Here is a 21,535-nt window from a genome sequence, read left to right on the forward strand (position 1 = left end):
AATGAACATGAATGAATTTGGTGGCTTGGGCAATGGCTCCATAAGAAAAGTGCTTTTACGTAAGCATGAAGACCTGAGTTCAGAGACCCAGCACCTACATAAAGTTAGCCATGCCTGTGATCCCAGCACCAGAGAGGCAGAAACCCTTGGGAGTTTGCTGGTTAGTCAGTCAAATTTGTGAATTCTAGGTTCAGGGAGAAACTTTAAACAGGAAGGCAGAGATAAACTGAGGAACCTCTGGGTCCCACTCAGAAGTATACACATATACATGCACACATGAAAAAAGACTTCAGTGAATCATGGGGGCAGTAAGGTGGCTTAGTAGGTAAAGGCACTTACCACCAACCTGAGTGTGATCCCAGAACCACACGGTAGAAAGCAAGAACTGATTCCTAAAAACTGTCCTCTGACCTCCATGTAAGTACTATGGCACACATGCCTACACGATATAAAGTAAGTGAATTTAAAGGATTCTGTAGCAAGCTCTTGACATATAGCACTCTACAGAGATTTATGTTCAACAGTTTTCCCCACTGTGGTTTTTTTTGGGGGGGGTTAGGGTTCACAATCTGTAACCTGAAACTCATTTCCATTTCTGCAATCCTCCTGCCTCACCCACGTCATCTGCTTGGACTATAATTTTAAAGGAGATTACAAATATATTGATACACCAGAAGCAACAGCTTCTTAATACACTCCATCTTGCAAAGATGACAAAAAAGAATGAAGAAATGAAATAGACTACACACTTCTTAGAAAAAGAGTATTTAAAAGTCAACACAAAGCTGGGTGGTGGCAGCACATACCTCTAATCCCAGCACTTGGAAGGCAGAAGCAGGCAGATTTCTGTGAGTCTGAGGCTAGCCTTGTCTACAGAGTGAGTCCTGGACAGCCAGGGCTACAAAGAGAAACAACCCTGTCTCAAAAACCCAAAAACAAAACAAGAATAGTACAAGAAGCCAAGCCTGGTAGAATATGCCTTCAATCCCAGCACTCAGGATGCAGAAGCAGGCCAATCTCTTGAGTTCAAAGCCAGCCTGGTCTACATAGTGAATTCCAGGCCAATCAAGACTACATGGTAAAACCCTCTCTCAAAAACAAAACATAACAAAGAAAAAAAGAGAGAAAGAAAGGCAAATCACAATGAGGCTGGAGATAGCTCAGTTGTTAAAAGTACTGGCTATTCTTCCAAAGGAGTAGAATTTGTACCGCAGTACATATGTGCATCACATGGCTCAAACCACCTCTAACTCTAGCTCCAGGAGATTTAATGCCCTCTTCTGGCCTCCTTAGGTACCCACAAGCACATCTGTTTACAAGCACACACTGGAGTAAAAGAAAATAGGGGTTTGTTTCGTTTTTTGTTTGTTTTTCAAAACCGGATTTCTCTGTGTAGCCTTGGCTGTCCTGGACTTGCTTTTGTAGTTCACGACAGCCAAGGCTATACAGAGAAACGCTGTCTCAAAAAAAAGAAAAAGAAAAAAGAAAGAAAGAAAGAAAGAAAGATAGATTTCCACACGCCTTTAATCCAACTCTTGGGAGACAGAGGCTAGTGGATTTCTGTTGAGTTTGAGGCCAGCCTGGTTTACAGTAAGTTCTAGGACAGCCCTACATAGTGAGACTCGGTCCCAAAAAACAAACAAAACAAACAAACAAAATCTTCTGGTCTTGAAAAAACAAACAAAAACCTTCCAAAAATGTGTGTTCTATTTGAATTGTATTTTTAAAAATATCTTCACACTAATACACACACATGTGTGTGGCACACCTTATATGTACAAACATAATCAATAAATATTTGAGAGCCTTTTATATGCTCTAAATTATGTTGTTAAAACAATGTAGCTGATGCTAAAGTTGAAAAAAAAACCACTGAACTAACTTTTAGGGGACTGGAGAAATGGCTCAGCAGTTAAGAGCACTAGCTGCTCTTCCAGAGGACCTAAGTTTGATTCCCAGAACATACATGACAGCTGACAACCATCTGTAACTCCAGTCTCTGGGTCTCTGAGAGCACAAGGTGTACATATGCTATACAGACATACAGGCAGGCAAAATACCCACACATACAAAAATAAATCTCAAAAACAACAACAAAAAAGAAACCACCTAACACTTACAAAATACCTTCTTAAATCATTTTCCCTATCTTCCTCTTGCCTGATAATCTCTCTAATTATAATACTCCCTGCTAACGCTATAGCTCAGTTATACAGCACTTACTTCCCATTCTTCAAGGCCCAGGTTAAAGCCCCAATACTGCTGGGCATTGTGCCACACCCTCTTTAATCTCAGCACTCAAAGCAGAGGCAGGGTAGATCTACAGAGGTCTACATAGGGAGACCAGGCCAGAGCTACATAGTGAGACCTTGTCTCAAAAACCAAAAATAAGTAAATGAATAAATCCCTAGTGCTGTCCAATAATATAGTAACAAACAAACAAAACCAAACACTATAACTGAGCATTTTAATACACAGTAGCTAATTAAGTAACACCTACTTTTGTAGAAGGAATAATAAAGTTTAGAATAGTAAAATCACTTGCCCCAGGTCAAGTTGCTAAACTGGTTTACAAACCTAAGCTGAATTGCAACGCCCGCTTCTCCCACTGTGTCTACAGGTCTACCCACCTCCAAGGGGAAAAACAGCTGTACTGAAGTCCTGTGAAAATATTTAAGGCCCTTTCATAAAATACTTGTTACTGGACACATATACTTCATAGTGGCACTTGGCTTTGGGTAAGGAGTACTGACTAAAACACAGAAAGCATTGTTTCTGCTGCTGTTGAACTTTTCCTCCAAGCCTGTCACTTTCAGCTTCTCAGCTCTATACGATTAAATTAATATTCTTGCTATCTAATACCAAGACTCTAACATTCAAAGATGGTAAGTATAAAGTCTTTTTTAAAATCTATTACAACAATACAGAGTAAAGATATTTACTAAAACTGAAAAAGTTTTTTTAAATAATTATGAGCTGTTTAAGGTATATATCCTATTAACTCTCCCAGAACTTTCTTGGGGCCCTTTTTTCCAAGCAAAGTTGAATCCATTTTTATTACTTAGTTCTTCTTATTATAATGAAATAGCAATAATACCAATACTTGGTAAATAAATTATATATCATTTTGATATGCATAACATCCAAAAGTTTTCAATTTGGAATTTTCAAACTAAGTATGTGTTTGGTGTCAATGCAGTATTTGTTAATTTATCACCTTTATGTTTGAACCTTTTCAAATTCTGTCTGTGTTTGAAAAAAAAATTCTTAACTTAAATTCTAAAGTAGAATACCCAACACATAATTTTAAATGTTTCAGAGGGATTTTCCCAAGGCCTCTCAAAACAGATACAAGTACTTCAAGCAGAGCAATGAAGTCTACTGAAACATTTGGCTGCTCTAAAAGAAGGATCAGGCTCTTTAGCAAAACAAAAACAAAAACAAAAACAAAAAAAAAAAACCCAACTACATTGTGTGAGTCTGCAAAGTTTCCCACTTTCCCATTTCAACTCCATTTCAGAGAAAGCATTTGCATACTAACTCAATATGCTGTGAAATGGAACTTTGCTGACCTTCCAATAGTCCAGCTCTATGAAAACTCTGTGATGGGAATAACTTCAGACAATCTGAAAAACACAAAAAGCATTAAGTACTTTTTATGCTGAATAAGAAAAAAAAAAACAAAAAACAAAACAAAACAAAGCCCGCCAAACATACACTTCTTACATAACTACTATGTATCTCTAAGAGCCTAAGCCTATATACTAGCTGAGTCTGTTCCCTGCAAAAAGGAGGCTGGGTTGCCTCTACTCTGGTCTTTAAGCTAAACTTAGATTTTGATAAAGCATTTGTTTCATGGAAAATTATCTGATGATTGCTGCCCAAATGGTGTTACTGTCTTGACTATTTTTAGCATCCGATTGTGCATTAGCCCTATTCTAAGGATCAACTCTTGCTATTTTCTCTTCCTTCTGACACTTCAAACTACAGTATTTCTAATCTACTCCAGGTAGTATCTGAAAAACATCCTACAGGACAGTGACTGCCGACTAAATTCATCAGAGCAACAGACAATGGCCCAACAGTTACTAAGCAGGACTATGTGTACAAATTCAATAGTCTGTAAGAGCATCTTCCCAGGTGAACCATAGCCCTCTGATTCACTAAATAGGAATACACTAATGACAGGCTCAAGTCCTCTCCTATCCCCCACCTCCAAGAGGTGAAATTTTCAGGTGGATCTGTAAAACCAAAACAAGAAAAATGCTGGATTTCTCAGAAAAACGGTTCACCGTATTATATATATTTTTAAATTTAAAAGAACCATCGCTGCCCCCACTCCCACCGCCGACACACACCGGTAAAAGAAATAGTGGTGAGTGAAGAGGGGGGTAGTTTTGGTTTGATACCCCTTGCAAAGGGAACCTGTCCTGGCACATTCTTGTGGTGTCCAGTGTAGGAATTTTAACCCCAGCAGGGATCACCTCAAGTGTTAATATTTTAGATGCTGGAATCCCCTGCAGACCTTAGCCAAAATAGTTTTAAATGGGAATCTCTGCTCATTGCCTCTTCTTTGCAAGGAGCCCTTGAACAGCAAAGAAGAGAATTTTCTCAAAGGGCAAGACTGTGTCCGAGCCTGGCACTCCAGGGAGAGGAATACAAGTAATCCAGGGAGGGCATCCCTATCTTTGTAAAAGAGGATAAGTAATTAGAATGTCACAGAGGTGGAAAGAAGGAAAAAAGAAAATTCGGGCCTTTTCCAGGCAAGATGACAAGGAAAGGAAGAACGCCTGGCCGAGGGGGGCCGTCCCGACATGGAGAGGGAGTGGACTAGGCCGGAGGAGGGGGGGGGAGGTAGGACGACCGCGTACAAACAAGCCGAAAGAGGGAGAAAAAAAAAATGGTGACCCTGAGCTCGGAAGCCGCTTGGGGCCACCAGCCCTGCGTGGGGCAACTTTGGCAAGGAGGAGAGTCTAAGAGACGTGAGCCCGGGCGTCCCGACCCCCAGGCGGCCCCAGCACAAGGACCGGTGGGGGTGATTCCCGAGCCGGGGGAGGACTGGGCCGGCAGGCCGCCGAGGGTGGCGGAGCAGGGACCCGCCGCCCCGCAGGTTGCGAATCTCCAGGGCAGCAGAGGTCTCGGGGGCGCGCGGAGCCCGCGGCCCCGGCCACCCCGTGCCGCGCTGGGGAGGGGCCGGCGCTCTGCAGCTCCGGAATCACCCGGGGCCCTCGGCGGCGCCCCAGGGCCAGTCCGGGACTCTCGGGAGGGGCAACCCAGGCAGAACCGGGGCCCCGACGGGGACCCCCGGGGACTCCGCGCGCCCACGCTCCCCGCCCCCACGCCCCACCCCCCCCCACCTGACTCACCTCGCGAGTACAGGGACTTGGGCGATTCCAGGTCTAGGTCCGCGCTGAGCAATGAGATGAAGTCCGAGGGCATCGCAGCTCGACCCAGCCCGGCCCGAGGGCAGCGGGAGGGGGGGAGCGGCGGTGGCGGCGGCACCTCCTCTCCGGGACCGCGGGCACCGAACCGGGGGCGGCGAGGCGAGGGCGGCAGCCGCTGCCTCCTCCTCCTACTCGAGGGCAGTCACTTCCCACCGGGGCCGAGCGACGAGAACGGCTGCGGAGTGGAGAGCGGCTCTGCGGAGTGGAGAACTGACTCCTGCTGAGTCCAGAGAGAAGAAGGTTCCAGACGGGGAAGGGGAGAGGAAGAGCCAACCGGTCCGTTTCGGGCTTCTCCTCAGCGCACACTGACGGCCGCCGCCACCGCCGCCGCCGCTGACAGGAATCTGAGCCCCGCCCCCCCTCGCGAGGCACTGCGCACGCGCGGAGGTGGGGGGAAGGCCAGAGCCTGGAAGAGCCCAGCGGCCCCCCCGGAGGGCGGGCAGGCGCGCCACAGAACAGCATCAACAAGGGCTTCGCTTCCTGCTGTCGCTGCCGCGGCTGCTTGCTGATCCCGGGCTGGGAAAGGGCCCCGCCACCAGGGAGGGAGGAGGGAGGCGGCCTGGCTTCTGGGGCCTCGCGAAGGGAAAAGATTTTTGCCACGACCTGGAGGCGGCGAGCCCGAGGCAGCGGGCCCTGGCACTGTGGTGTACGCCGGAGGACACCGACCCTGGGGACCCTAGAACTAGGGGAGGGGAAAGAACTCCAGAGATTTGCAGCGACCGAGGCCCGCACGCCTGAGCTCGCTCAGGAGGATGGGGTTCCGTAGTTTGGACAGCAACCCAGCCCTTGGGGAATTTTCAGAACAGTGTCTGCAGCGAGCTGGCCAAAGGACTAGCAGACTCACTTTTTAATTAAGAAAGAGCAAACATTACTCTAACACCCCTCACCACGAGTTACTGAGTTTTGTTTGTGGATTTTGTTCTTGTTCTTCTTGATTTTTGTTGGCCTTATCCACTCTGGAGCTCACTACGTAGACCAGGCTGGCATCAAACTCAGAGAGATGAGCTTGCCTCTGCCAGGCATACGCCACCATGCCTGACTGTTGGTTCTTTTTCATTAAAATATCCCTCCTCCCCCGTGTTACCCACACCGTGTTTATGGCGGCTGCATTTATTTATTTAGACACGTGGTTTTGTTATGTAGGTCTAGCTGGCCCGGTTCTCACCATGTAGATTTACACTGGCCTGAAATTTAGGCCAGTCCTCTTGACTCAGCCTTCTGAATGCTTGGATTACAGGAGCGTATCACTACTGGCTTCGATGTTTAAAATTTTGTGTATAGTGATGTCTCTGATAGCGAATGTGCGAATTACCTCAAGAGTGGAAAAATCTGTGAGTTCTCCTGGACGAGAGAGAGAGAGAGAGAGAGAGAGAGAGAGAGAGAGAGAGAGAGAGAGAGAGAGAGAGAGAGAGAGAGAGAGAGAGAGAGAGAGAGATACCTAAAAGCCTTCTCTTCCAAACAGGTTTTCACTTTTCATTGTACTAATCGAGGATGGAGGGAAAACATGTAAATGAGTTTTTTTGGCCACTCTATTCATGGGGGCTAAACATTTCCGTTGCGAAAGCAAATCCTCACCTACACCACAGACTGTTTCCTGACTCTAATAGACTTCTGGGAAAATTTTAATCAAGTTATTAAAATATCAATTGGAGCACAGGGTGCTCATCTTGGGACATAATTTTTAATTTTATGTGGGCTATTGATGCCAGGAGCCACATGGGCGGGCGGTATTTTTTGAGGTGTTCAAGATAGCTCGATTTGTATTACAGTGTCTACAAAGCTGGTCACAAAAAAAAGAAGAAGAAGAAGAAAAGAAGAAGAAGAAGAAGAAGAAGAAGAAGAAGAAGAAGAAGAAGAAGAAGAAGAAGAATCCTCAAACCGTGCTGATTCATATTTTGTCCCTGTAAGTTTGAGCACTCAATTGGGACTTGGAATGCTGGTACTAGGAAGACTCTCTAGGCAAAGGAGGATCCAGTGCAGGCATCTCTATGGTGAACCCTTTCCAGGGTTTAACCTATGGACCTAGAATTTGCATCCCTGTCATCAGAAGCTACCTAGCCTTTCATCTGAATCTGATACAGGTTGCCCAATTATCTTCAGTGAATTCTTAGTGACAATGAATCACCTTGTGAACACTTTCCTCTGTCAAAAGTTAAGGAAGGGTTCTAGGGCCACTCCAAGATACAGCAGAGCAAAACAGGAAACTACCCTCGAATTTCTAAAGCCACTGTAGTCTGTTGTAACAAGTCCCAAGGGAAGTCCCTTCATGACTTCTGGGAGCCCCACTCATTTTGATAAGAGAAGATTCAAACCTCTTATTGTCCAACAGGCTCAGGCCAATTGAAATCCTATAGCTTTGACTTGAAGTAAAGCATTGGTTGGTGACCTAGCCCTTCCATTACTCACTACATAATACATGAAGAGGAAATTACAGTGCACCAGGCTGAGCCTCAGTACTGAGAATGAGAGGTGAATCACGAAGCGTGTTCCTTTCTCCAAACCCATGAGACTGAAACACACTTAGGGTATAGGAAATCCCCTTTCTGACCCTAATTAACAAGTCACAAAGTGCCAAGGCCTCTTCCCCTTTCTTTCAGCTCTTCTCTGCCCTTTTCTGATTTTATTTTTTCCATTATGCTTTTATTGTTTATCAGATTTCCTCCGATGAGAGACTAGCAAAGTGAAGAAGGGACCCCCAAAGTTTAACTTGGCTTTGACAGTTAATTCTCTAGAGTGGCATTCCACAGGCCCAGGACCAGCAGACCCTGCAGTGAGTACTCTGCGTGAATCTCTCTCTCTCTCTCCCTCTCTCTCTCTCTCTCTCTCTCTCTCCCTCCCTCCCTTCCTCCCTCCCTCCCTCCCCGTGTGTGTGTGTGTGTGTGTGTGTGTGTGTGTGTGTGTGTGTGTGTGTGTGTGTGGTTTTTGAGACAGACTCTCCGTAGCCTAGGTTGGCCTACCATTTAGTATGTCGATCAGGTTGTCCTCAAACACTGAGTGACCCTGCCGTCTCAGCCTTCAAGTGCTGACATTACAGGCGTGAAGCACTACGCACAGCAAACACTTGCTCGTACCTAAGTGAATGAAAGCCCAGTAAGCCTCCTTTCACAGACACATTCCTCAAAAAATTGTTTCAGTTGAACTTTTAAGACTTATTTTTTTTTATTACTATTGTATGTTTATGTGTCTGTGTGAGGGCAGTTGTGCCATGGGGCATGTTTCCAGGCAGAGGATGACTTTGTGACATGAGTTCTCTCCTCCCACCTCTACAGTGAGGTCAAGGATCCAAGGATCAAACTCAGGTCTCCAGGCTTGTGTAGCAAGCATCTTTACTCACTGAGCATCTTACCAGCCCAGAAAAACTATTTAGAAGGAGAATTTTTCTATCCACGCTTTGCAACAGCATAGAAACCTAGATTTATGCCAAGCATGTTGGCTCACACCTCTAACACAGACACTTAGGAGACGGAAGCTGGAGGATCAATACAAACTAGAGGTGACATTTGGACTACAATTTGAAACCACAACAAGAGCAAAAAACAAAGCAAAACCCTAGATTTTCAAGCGATTCTGGGACAGCCAAGGCTACACAGAGAAACCCTGTCTGGGGGGGGGGGAGAAACAAAAACAACAACGACAAAAAACAAACAAACAAACAAACAAACAAAAACACACCCCAAAACTAGATTTTCATTTTATTTTTTTCAATTTCAGTGACTTAACTGAAATGAGCCAAGAGTGGTGACTCATGCCTGTAATCCTAACACAGAGAAATGCTGAGCAAGAACGTTGACAATTTTTAAAAAGATGCCTTGTGCTGTATAGTGAGTTCAAGGCCAGCTTGAACTATGTAGAGAGACTCTGTCCCCAAAACAACAACAACAACAAAACAATAACAAAAAAGACTACTGTAGCTCAGTAGAGCATTTGCCTATTATGGACGAAGCCCTGGTTTCACTTGCCAGCTCTGCACACACTGTGAGGTGCCTTTGCAACCTCGCTAGAGGTAAGAAGATTATCCTTTAAAATCATCCTTAGTTATATACTCAGTGTGACCTAGGCTACAGGGGACCCTGTCTCAAGAAAGGAAATACTAGTGACCTGAATGCAGGAATACATGCCTGTGACCCCAACAGTCAGGAGATGAAAGCAGGAGAAGCAGAAGTACATGGGGTCCTGTATCAAGAAGAATAAGAAAACAAAAACCCAGGTAGATGTGGAGGTATATGCTGTCACCCAGTGCTTAGAGCATAGTTAGGAGTTCAAGAGCATCCTGCACTACATGAAACTGTGCTTCAAAACAACAAAATCAAAAGTGGCTGAGTGCCAAACAAACAAACAAAGTGGCTGGGTATGCCTTTGGCCCCTACACTTGAAAGGCAAGGCAGGCAGATCTCTGTGAGTTTGAGGCCAGCCAAGGCTACAGATTGAGACCTTGTCTCAAAAAGAAAAAAAAAATCATTATATCCTTTCTAAATTATATGTGACTTCTATTTTGTTGTTATTGTTGTTGTTTGTTTTGTTTTGTTTTTTCAAGACAGATAAGGTTTTTCTGTGTAGCCTTGGCTGGCCTGGACTCACTTTGTAGACCAGGCTGGCCTCAAACTCACAGCGATCCACCTGCTTCTGCCTCCTGAGTGCTGGGATTACAGGTGTGCGTCACCACCGCCCGGCCATATCTGACTTCTAATTCTCATGGTTTCCCCCTGTGTGTTCACTAATATCTCCGTTGCATTCCCTTTTATCTGGAATTCATGTAATAATATATTTAAGACACGACCCACCATCTGTACTTCTTCATAAAACAGCGAAGACAAACAAGAACAAAAACTAAATTATTTAAACATCTAAAATTTGGAAATTGCTTCTTCTAAAAAAAAAAATCACAATAGGTTCATGGAACAAAGTATAGGGATGTAGGTACAGTGCTTTTGAATCACTTCTCAATCATGTGCCATACTCCTTAGTCACATGATAATTTCACAAGAACCCAGATTCAACTACAAGACTGCATAGATTACATAACAGAGTGGTGGGTTTTATATCAGCAGTGCATTCTTTAACCCCTCCTGAACCTGCTTAGGCACTTCTATGAGCTGTGAAGCTGGATCTACTGTAAATGAAAGAGGTTCAAATATCAACCACTGAAAAGAAATTCAATAAGCTCATATAGAACCAAGGAATGTGTTGTCACAAGATCTACGGAGTCATTGCCCTTGTAAGACAATTAAGGCCGTTAAAATGATTTTAGTCACACACATGTTGTAAGGAACCTGCTAAACAAACACAAAACCCGAAAGGAAATTTTCCAGAGCAATTTAAGTAATCAGCCAAAGAAAGTTTGGACCACAGATTATTTTTGCCCCACCCTGGGAGCACTCCTTTATAATAATAAAAGAGGATTGATAGTGGTGGGAAATAGCAGTGACTTCATTGTACTGAAATTCTAATAAAATTCATATTTGATTATGTTTATGTATCTGCATCACACTGAAGGCAAGTTCTAGCAAATATTACTGAAGGCAAAACTATCATATGTACATCAGGTCTAGAATACTCCCCTGTCTTCCAAAGTTCCTACATCTTATCATAACCAGACATTTAAATTCTTTAAAATACTTCTGTATGTTTTTATGAGTTTGCCCAAATCAGTTTATATCTGATGTCTTACAGAGATCATTCAAGTCTCTCAAGATTTTGCAGGGATGCCAGCCATTTGACACTGAGACACAAGGTTGTCATCTACAACATTGAGGTTTAGGGGTAGGAAATAGATGGCTCCGTTAGCAAAGTGCTTGATGTGACAAGCGTGGGCACTTGAGTTCAGATCCTCAACACTTGAGTTGAAGACTGGACACTTTGTATGAGTGACCCAAGTGCTGAGTGGCACATATAGAAAGGTCTGCTGAGCACACTGGCCAACCAGTTGATCAAAAAGGATAAGCTTTAACATCACTAAGAGACCCTGTCTCAAAAAAAAAAAAAAAAAAAGAAAAGAAAAAAAAAGGCAACAGAAAACTCCAAAATGTCAACGTCTGGCCAACGCACGCACACACGCACACACGCACGCACGCACACACTCACGTGCGCACAGGCACGCGCGCATGCGCACAGGCACATGCCTGGGTATGCACATACAAACGCAAGCACGGGTACACTGGCAAGTAAGTGTAGCCAAAAAGCAAATATAAACAAACACATATACCACACACACATTAAAAATACAAGCAAAAATACCGGGTGTGGTGGCAAGGCTACACAGAGAGACCCTGTCTCGAAACACTTAAAAACAAACAAACAAACAAACAAAATAGGCAAAATTTTCTTCTCTTTTTTTCTGAGACAGGATTTCTCTGTGTATCCTTGCCTGTCCTGGACTCACTCTGTAGACCAGGCAGGCCTCGAACTCACGCATATCTGCCTGCCTATGCTGGGATGAAAGGTGTGCACCACCACAGCTGGCACGAGCAAAATTTTCTAAATGTGGTGGCACGGGCCTTTATTCCCAGCAAAAGCAAATAGGTCTCTATAAGTTCAAAGCTTGGTCTACATAGGAGTCCTAGCCCAGCCAAGGCTACACAATGAGACCCTGTCTCAAAATAAATAAATAATAGTAATAATAATTCTTAAAAGTTTACACTTGAGACCTGTGTGGTTTAGTTACCAAAAAAAAATTATAGTGACTTCGTGTTGGTTTGTATTCATGATTATCCACGATACATCGGACTTGCCTGATAAGGAGAGTAATTCTGAGTCTAGAGATCCAATTCAATCAGTTTTAATCTGAAAGACAAGTTGGGGGGGGGGAAGGAAGTACCTGCTCAAGCAATACAAAGAATGAATAAGGAGGAAGAAGAAAATTTAGCGAGACAATAGAAACTCCTTGGCCCATTAAACCAAGAAAAGAAATGATGTCTTTAAATTCTCCCGACTCTAGGCCAAACAAACATATGCAAACTGCAAGGAAATCTTTATTCCTACTGGCTTTGAAAAAGGCCGTTCCGCCTCTAATTATTTGTTGAATCTAGCTAGTACCTTCTTCACAGCAGCGACGTTAGTTTGACCAAGCTTATGAACTGGTACAGGTTTTACAATTTTCCTACTGCTAATCCCACTGTTTATGCTATGAGTTTTACCCAGAGATCCCCTGGCTTACTTCAAGGTCTTTGTCAGCTCTCTATAAAGTGGCATGTGAATTTTTTTTTTGCAAGTTTGTGCCTGTCAGGTCTCAAACCCAGGGCAAATGGCTAAGTGAGGTGCCCATTTGACACATCAAAGCTGACCTGGCTGCCAGGGCTTTCCAGCATCCCTCAGTCCCAACCTGTTACACGGCATGGCTGACATTACCCTTCCTTTACCCTGATCTCCAGCCCAGGACCTGGGCTGCCCTACTCCAGTGCTCCTTCCCCATATCATCCAGACACTCTGGCTATGCCAGCTTTTTCCTTTTACCCTCCTGGCCTCTTGGTCTCCTGGCTCTCCCCTCTCCTCAGCGGCCCGGATCAGAGTCATATTGACTCTAGATTCTGCCACAAGTCTCTACCTCTGGCTGTATTCTCTCTTTTTATCTACAAAAAACTCTTCTCCTCCATGGTACCCATGTGTAGTCAGATCCTCCTCTTTCAAGGTTAAAAGTTTAGCCTTCATAAGCTTTCTGCAAAAAGGATATATAATCCAGAAAAATATATATAAATTCCTCAGTGGCACACAGTGGCTCACGCCTATAATCCCAGCACTCTGGGAGGCAGAGGCAGGAGGATCTCTGAGTTTGAGGCCAGCCTGGTCTATAAAGTGACTCCAGGACAGCCAACGCTGCACAGAGAAACCCTGTCCCCCCCCCCCCAAAAAAAATCCTCTACATGAAGCAAATCTATTCTCTTTGTTCCACAAATGGATGTCATGGCCACACCAGAGTGGGAGATAACAAAGACCTAAGAAGTTAACTTAGCCTGGTCGTTTATCTTGTAAACAAACCCTTGCACTGTGATAAGTACTAGGCAGGAATCCTTACTGGCATCTACAAATAAGTTGTCTATTTGCTTTTTCTAGTTTTTTGTTTGTTTGTTTGTTTTGTTTTACGAGACAGGGTTTCTCTGTGTAGCCTTGGCTGTCCTGGACTCACTTTGTTGACCAGGCTGGCCTTGAACTTACAACGATCCGCCTGCCTCTGCCTCCGGAGTGCTGGGATTAAAGGCATGAGCCACCATGCCTGGTTTAGCCATTTGCTTTTCTACCCATTGATAGAGGGATAAAGAAAGGAATGCCGTCTCCACACACCGCATTCTTTCTTCCCCGCTCTCTCGCACAGCGCATCTCTTTATTCCAACAGCAACTTCCTAAGTTGGTTGAAAGAAGCTAGGCATGTGCAGGGTAAAGTCCCTGAATGCTCGTGTGGACAACGTAAAGCACCAGAGCTATGATGTGTTGATGCAAATATTCCGAGAAATACCTGAGCCTCATTGGACTTTGTCAGTGGATGGTCAAAAAAACAACAGGTGTCTCCGCTTCAGTTTACTGAGGATTATGGCTAAATGCTCAGGTTAAGGATTCAATGATAAAATAGTTAAATTGGTCACCCACAACTAAGCCCCAATTTAAGGGCTGAGTTGAAGTTATTGGATAAACGGCACTGACTGTAGGAATAACATATTCTGCCTGAGAGGCATTTGTTTCCACTGAATTAAAAAAAAAAAATTTTTTTTAAAACTGAGACTGCCCCAAACATGGGAAGAGAGTCATAAAAGATCTGTAAATAGTGTTAGAATTTATGTATAAAACAGGAAACTTGGAATATTTATTTATTCGTTCACTTCCTCCACCTACAAAAATCCCCTTTGCACTCAAAGTCCAGCTAGGTAAAATGCCCTATGTAAATTCATGCTGAACTTTTCAACATTTTAAAACGTTTTATGCATTTGTTTTGTTTTCTGTTTTTTGTTTTTTGTTTTTTTGTTTTTGAGACAGGTTGTCTCTGGCTGTCTTGGAACTCACCGTGTAGACTGGGCTGGCCTTAAATTTACAGAGTTCCATCTGCCTCTGCTTCCCAAATGCTGGGGTTAAAGACGTGGACCACCACACTCAGTCGTTTTATGTGTGTGTGTGTGTGTGTGTGTGAGAGAGAGAGAGAGAGAGAGAGAGAGAGAGAGAGAGAGAATATGTGATGCTTGCATGTGCCCACGTGCTATGGCACAAGAGAACAACTTTGTGAAGTCAGTTCTTTCCTTTCATCTTCTATGGGTTCTGAAGATTGAACTCAAGTTGTCAGGCTTTATCTGCTGAGCCAACACACACACATACACACACACATACATACACACATACACACACACATACATACACACATACATACACACATACATACATACACACACATACATACACACATACACACACACATACATACACACGTACATACATACACACACATACATACACACACATACATACACACACATACACACACATACACACACATACATACACACACATACATACACACACATATACACACACACATACATACACACACACATACACACACACATACACACACACATACATACACACATACACACACACATACATACATACACACACACATACATACACACACATACACACACACATGCACACACATATACATACACACACACATACACACACACATGCATACACACACACATACACACACACATGCACACACATATACACACTTTTCCCTTTCTGAGACCAGGTCTTATTATTAGCCCAGGCTGGCCTTAAACTTGACAAAATCCTCTTTCTTGCCTCAGCCTCCAAAATGCTGGGACTACAGCTTTGAGCTACCAGCCGTGGCTTACAAGAATGTTAATTGTTACGTCTGATTGAGTTCTGTAACTCTGTGCTCAAATTGTTGGGATAGCAGCTTACATACATACACCCTTCAGGGGGGAAACAGATGAACCATGGGGCTGCATGTAGAGAGGCTCAGTGGAAGAGTGCATGCTTAGCATATTCGAAGTCCTGGGATCAACTCAGCACCAAAATAAATAAATAAATAAATAACAGACAATCCTTTCCTTAAATAGCTTATAATTGATGGTGAGCACATGGCTTCAGAACCCAGGCAGGATAAAATAAGTCCTCTAGTAGCCATCTGTTGACATTCTGATCAGGATTTAGTATTGGGGCTTGGGGAATAATGCTCAGTTGGTAAAGTGCTGGCCTAGCGTTCGCAAACCCCTAGGCTTTCTTCCTAGGACCCCTAAACTGGGGGAGGTGGCCGGACCTGTAATCCCATCACAAGTTCAGGCTCATCCCTGGTGAAGTGAGTTTGAGACCAGCCTGTGATATATGAGACCCTGTTGTGTCAGGAGAGAGAGTGGGGGAGAGAGAGGGGCGGGGGGGGGGGGGAGAGAGAGGGGGAGAGAGAGGGGGTGGGGGGTAGAGAGAGAGGGGGAGAGAGAGGGGGTGGGGGGGAGAGAGAGAGAGGGGGAGAGAGAGGGGGTGGGGGGTAGAGAGAGAGGGGGTGGGGGGGAGAGAGAGAGTGGGGGAGAGAGAGGGGAAGAGAGAGGGGGCGGGGAGAGAGAGAGAGACAGAGAGACAGAGAGACAGAGAGATATTCTATTGGGTAAGAGATTACCAGACTAGAAGAAGCCAAGGAGCTAAGAGAAACACTGAGGAGAAGGCTTGAACGCCATGTCAAGTCCTTTTTTTTTTTTTTTTTAATTTTTATTTCATGTGTGTAGGTGTGAGGGTGTTAGATCCCCCTGGAACTTGAGTTACAGACTGTTGTGAATTGCCATATGGGTGCTGGGATTTGAACCGGGGTGCTCTGGAAGAGCAGCCAGTGCTCTTAGCCACTGAGCCATCTCTCCAGCCCCCATGTCAAGCATTTTGTTCCTTAGAAGCACTGGGGAAGCGCCTGACAGTTCTTCAAGAGGACAATGGCTGACCACAGTTACGTTTTTAAAAAATGTAATAGTGGCAACACCATGGGACAAAACCCAAAAGTTTCAGGCTTGAAATGAGCCAACGGGGTCCTAGAGTAAAGAGGGAAAAAAACGGAGAGAAGAACTTGTATATGCAAGGCAGTACAGAAGTAGCATTGAGATAGTTCAGTAACTGTGTACATGATGGGGGAGGGGGGGGAAAGGCTGAGAAACTAAGGGTTCTCTTCAGTGGAGTACAGTAGCTTAACTTACCCCCTACCCCCACCCCCAAAAGAAGAGAAAAGCAAACAACCATGAAGGTGAATCATCCAAGAGACTTTCTATTGTTAACTGGGATGATAAAGACTAAACAGAAAAGAAGTGATCTTGGGCCAAATCTTTACAAGGAAACCCAAGTAAACATCACTTGCGGCAAGTCAGGAAAAGAATAGGTTGATAAGGAAGAGGAATATTTAGATGGACATGCCCAGTGTTCACACCCGGCCTGCTCCAGCATTAATGTTTAAGCCATAACACGCCCATTTTTCTTAATAACTGAATGGAGGAAAAGCACAGGACATCTAAAGAACAGTAATTCTTATGAAAGTGGGAGTAGGGACAGAAAGCTAGTAGGAAGAAAACAGGCCTGCGGTGGCTTCCAAGAGGATCTACAAGTGTGCATACCCTTGAGGGGAGACTTAGGCTGTAATTGACCCCAAGGTTGGCTCTGTAAGCGTGGACCAAGAATCCGGGCATAAAGAAACATACAAAGCAGGCTGAGAATCTGAGGACTTGGTTCCAGCTGCTGAAGCAAAGTTGTAAGGAAAGAACAGACCATCTATATGAGCTATGCCTCTATTAAAATATTCTTTTCTAAACTGGGCACAGAGTGGCACACTCCCATAATCCCAGCACTCAAGGCAGAGGCAGGCGGATCTCTGTGGGTTTGAAGCTAGCCTGGTCTACAAAGTAAGTCCAGGTCAGCCAAGGCTACATAGAGAAACCTTGTTTTTTTTTTGTTTTTTTTGTTGTTGTTGTTTTTTTTTTTAATCAAAACCCAAAGCATAACAAAACTAAAATCGTTGTTTTCTGTTTTGAGACAGAGTCTCGTGTAGCAAAGGCTGTCCTCAAACTCACTATGTAGCCAAGGATAACCTTGAACTGATGACCCTCCTGCCTTTCTCTCCCAAGTCTTAGAATGACAGAACCCAGTTTATGTGCGTTTATTGAACCCACAGCCTTGTTCATGCTAGACCAACACTCTACCAAATAGACTGCACCCCCAGCCCTAAGGCATATATACAAAAGTGATGTGAAGAAGAAGAGAATTCTGGGGAAAATAATTAGGCTTAGCTTATGTGAGGCCTGGAGTCAGTCCTCAGACCAAAGGAAAAAGAAATGAAGAGAGAATGAGACAGACCCACGCAGACAGTTACAATCCAATAAGTTCCTTCTGGAAGGAAAAGTATAACTTGCACCTTTTCTCAAGAGCAGGTCAATCCTAGACCCCCAAAGCAGTCTTGGCCCTCAGTGTTGGGACAGTCCTTACTCACCTTCATCTCCTTGTGGATAGATTTGGTATTTTTCTGTTACAGTCATATGTTTCAGTAACTAAGACTTACTGATTATTTCAAACATCCTAGAACACATAATCATTTATATGAGCCAAGGAAACACAAAACCATCCCATACCCGCTGGGACCAACATGGCTGGCAAAGGTGACTCACACTAACTTTTGCACGCAATGATGGAATCACTATATCATTAACTTTGCAAAACTGTCTGTTCCCATCATGCATCTGACACCATGCCCCATATAAAAAGAGAAAGGAGGATTAAACTTTATTCCAGGAAAACCTCAACTATGTTTGGAATTCCCCTCTTTTTTTACACCTTAATTCACGGGCCATCCCCTCTTTATTACAGTATGCCATGAAACTGAGGTTCCAGGACACACAATACAGCCCCCTCTTGAGGAGCCTGTGCTTGCCCACACAGTAAGTAGCTTTGTTTGTTTTTGAGACAGAGTTTCTCCATGTAGCCTTGGTCACCCTGACTCACTCTGTAGACTAGGCTGGCCTCGAGCTCAGAGATCCACCTGCCTCTGCCTCCCAAGTGCTGGGATTAAAGGCGTGCGCCACTGCTGCCCAGCTAGTACCTTTGTTTTTATAGGATTTTTATTTTCAGGGAGAGGTTGATACAGCTCTCCTGTATCCCTGACTAGCCACCTAATGCAGCCAAGCATGACCCGAACTCCTAATCTTTCTGCCTCTTCCTAGGAGCTGAGATTGCAAGTATGTGCACCGTGGTGGGCAAGAAAACCCTTCACTTGATTCAGTCTGCCCAGAGGTTTATGGAGACTGATTGGGTCAGCCTCTTCTCTATGAAATAAGCAGGTTGGGATATATAGAGTCCCGGCTGTCCTGGCGCTTACTACATAAGACCAGGCTGGCCTTGAACGCGTAGAGATTCTCTTGCTTCTGCCTCCTGAGTAATTAGATTGAACATGTGCCATCATTGCTGGCTCTTTCCTATCCAAACAAAAACAAAGACACATATTTTATGTGTATAAGTGCTTTTACTTACATGAATATATGTGTACCATGTTCATGCCTGGTGCCCTCGTGGTCAGAAGAGAGGGTCCAATCCCTTGGAACTGGAGTTATAGATGGTAGTGAGCCACCATGTAGGTGCTAGGAACCGAACCCAGGGCCTCTGGAAGAGCAACAAACGCTCTTGACCACTGAGCAACACCTCCACCCCCTAAGTCTTTACTATTATTGTATATGTAGGGATGTTTGCCTACATGTATGTCTCCTTTTATTCTTTTTCTTTTCTTAAAAAATGATTTATTGGGCTGGAGAGATGACTCAGAGGTGAGGAGCACTGTCTGTTCTTCCAGAGGTCCTGAGTTCAATTCCCAGCAACCACATGGTGGCTCACAACCATCTATAATGAGATCTGCTGCCCTCTTCTGCCATGCAGGTGTACGTGCAGGCAGAGCACTGTATACATAATAATAAATAAATAAAATCTTAAAAAAAAAAAAAGACCTTGTGTCCAAACAAAATTGAAAAAAAAAAAAGATTTCTTTTTATTTTATGTGTATTAGTGTTTGTCTGCATGTGTGTCTGTGTGAGGGTGTCAGATCTCCTGGAAGTGGAATTACAGACAGTTGTGAGCTGCCATGTGGGTATAGGGAATTGAATTTAGGTCCTCTGAAAGAACTGCCGGTGCTCTTAACCACTGAGCCATCTCTCCAACCCTTCTTTTTCTTTCTTAAAGATGACTAAATTTTTATTTATTTTGTGCGTGACTGTGTCTGTGCACACATGCGATGTCCGAGGACAGTTTTGTGGTAGTCAGTTGTTTCCATTCACCACTGCGGGTCTCGAACTCAGGTTGTCAGGTGTGACAGCAGCAGCCACAACCCTGCTGAGCCATCTCACCAACCCCAGACAGCCGGGTTCCTGTTGTGACTGAACTAGCCTGCTTGGCCTCTGAAGTGATTTTATATCCTTGTTTCTTCTCTCCTGACTGAACTGTGAATTTGTCGAGAGCAAAGCCAGACACTTCACAATGCTGGGTTTGTAACGAGCAATCAATAATGTGTGAATAATGAATGAATAAATGATTGAATTGTGAGTTTCTATTTCTTTCCTCCCCTCAGAACCCTGTCTTCTGCATGTTAACTGACTGCCTCTCTGAGTCAGTACCAAGGCAGTCTGTATCCTAGGGAGCTAACTATAGAAAACCTTTTCTTTTCCACCTTTAAGTCCTCTCCACCACTATACTGCCCAGCTGAGTCTGCCCTGGCCACTTCTTTTTCCATTTTAATGGATTAAAAGTCTTATCTTCAGAAATTTCTTCTGTGTCTAAATTAAATTCTCGGCACAACTATTTTCTCCTCTTCTTTGCTCCCTAAGTCGACGGAGTACAGCAGGTAGCATGGCTACCGATGCTTTATAAGTCTGAGTGGGACTTGAGTGCAGCATAGGGACATGTTAGAAAGACGACGTTCAGAAAGAGTGGGAGGGGGGATCAGAGAGAGTAGTTGGGGTGATCATATATTATATGTGTGTGAAATCATCAAATAACAAATGAAAAGTTAAGTGAAGGGTAGCTAGGTATGATGCTGCACGTCTTTAACCCCAATCCTCAGGAGACAGAGGCAGACAGATCTCAGTGTTTTCGAAGCCAGCTTTGTCTACATAATGAATTCCAGGCCAGCTAAGCTACACACCCAGGAGGCCCTGTCTCAAAAACTAAACAACAACCACAACAAAACACCCGTGTTTGTAAATACCGCAGGAATGAACATCCTTGCAGATAAATCTGTACATATGGCCTTTTTTTGTTTGTTTGTTTGTTTGTTTTCTTTTCCTTTTTTTTTTTTTTTTTTTTTTGGTTTTTCGAGACAGGGTTTCTCTATGTAGCCTTGGCCATCCTGGACTCACTTTGTAGACCAGGCTGGCCTCGAACTCACAGCGATCCGCCTGCCTCTACCTCCCGAGTGCTGGGATTAAAGGCGTGACTTGTGGCCTTTTAATAGTTGCTGCCTTATTTGAAAATGTTTTTATTATTTTAAAGATTCACTGACAATGAGACAGGTTAACTCCTGACAACACCCAGCCTACCTCAAAGAGGATGATGAGCATCAAAGAACCTCATTATGGAGATGGCTTCAAAGGTGGCAAACAAGCCACTGGGAAAAATGTCCTCATTTCTATCAGAGACAGAATTCTGCCTAAAAATGGTCAAGCTTGGATGCAGGCAGAGTCGATAGCTAAACTCTGCCAAGGCAGGGTAAGTAAGTCCCCAATAGTTCCTGCTTCACAAATGAGTCTGTCAGATATATTGGTCCAGAAGGCTGAAGAAGATGCTCCAACATAATAGAGAGTTTTGGGTGACTATTGAGGTAGAAAACTGTCTCTGTCATCTTCTCATTTGGGAAGCTACTAACTGCACTCCCGGCATACTCAGGTAATCAAGTTTATTCCTTCTCAAGTCCCTGATGGAGTTGAAGACCAGGTAGCTTAGTTTTACAATGAAGCTTAGTTGTTTAGGGGTTAAGATGTTTTTAGATTCAGATAGATATTTTAAGTTGAGAATGACAAGACGTGATGGAGATTGATTTACATTCAGAATTTTAGACACACCAAGATAGGAAAGATGTTTTCTTC

The 21,535-nt window shown here is 44.0% G+C and overlaps 1 protein-coding gene and 1 long non-coding RNA gene across 7 annotated transcripts in view; one reads left to right on the forward strand and one right to left on the reverse strand.

Moving 5' to 3' along the window:
• NFAT5 (nuclear factor of activated T cells 5) overlaps positions 1-6,698 on the reverse strand; it is a 96,200-nt gene extending 89,502 nt beyond the window's left edge. For 2 of the 5 annotated variants that reach the window (XM_084756945.1, XM_084756942.1), the window contains exons 1-2: positions 5,367-6,698; positions 3,573-3,626 (exon numbers count right to left, since the gene is read on the reverse strand). In XM_084756945.1, coding sequence (XP_084613071.1) covers positions 3,573-3,626; positions 5,367-5,439 — 127 coding nt within the window. In that variant the 5' untranslated portion in view covers positions 5,440-6,698. The remainder of the gene's footprint in view (positions 1-3,572; positions 3,627-5,366) is intronic. The other 3 variants (XM_084756944.1, XM_084756943.1, XM_084756939.1) reach the window with 2 other exon arrangements.
• A 98-nt stretch (positions 6,699-6,796) lies between these two features.
• Positions 6,797-21,531, forward strand: LOC311583408. 2 transcript variants are annotated; one of them, XR_014774487.1, is made up of 4 exons: positions 6,797-7,347; positions 8,099-8,214; positions 18,279-18,349; positions 20,943-21,531. It is a non-coding gene; the product is annotated as an uncharacterized lncRNA (long non-coding RNA). The 2 variants fall into 2 exon arrangements; XR_014774488.1 differs by lacking the exon at positions 20,943-21,531 and adding an exon at positions 18,632-20,282.
• Positions 21,532-21,535: the final 4 nt, after the last annotated feature.

Source organism: Acomys minous (genome assembly GCF_964271855.1).
Source record: "Acomys minous genome assembly, chromosome: 14".
Classification (NCBI taxonomy): Eukaryota; Metazoa; Chordata; class Mammalia; order Rodentia; family Muridae; genus Acomys; species Acomys minous.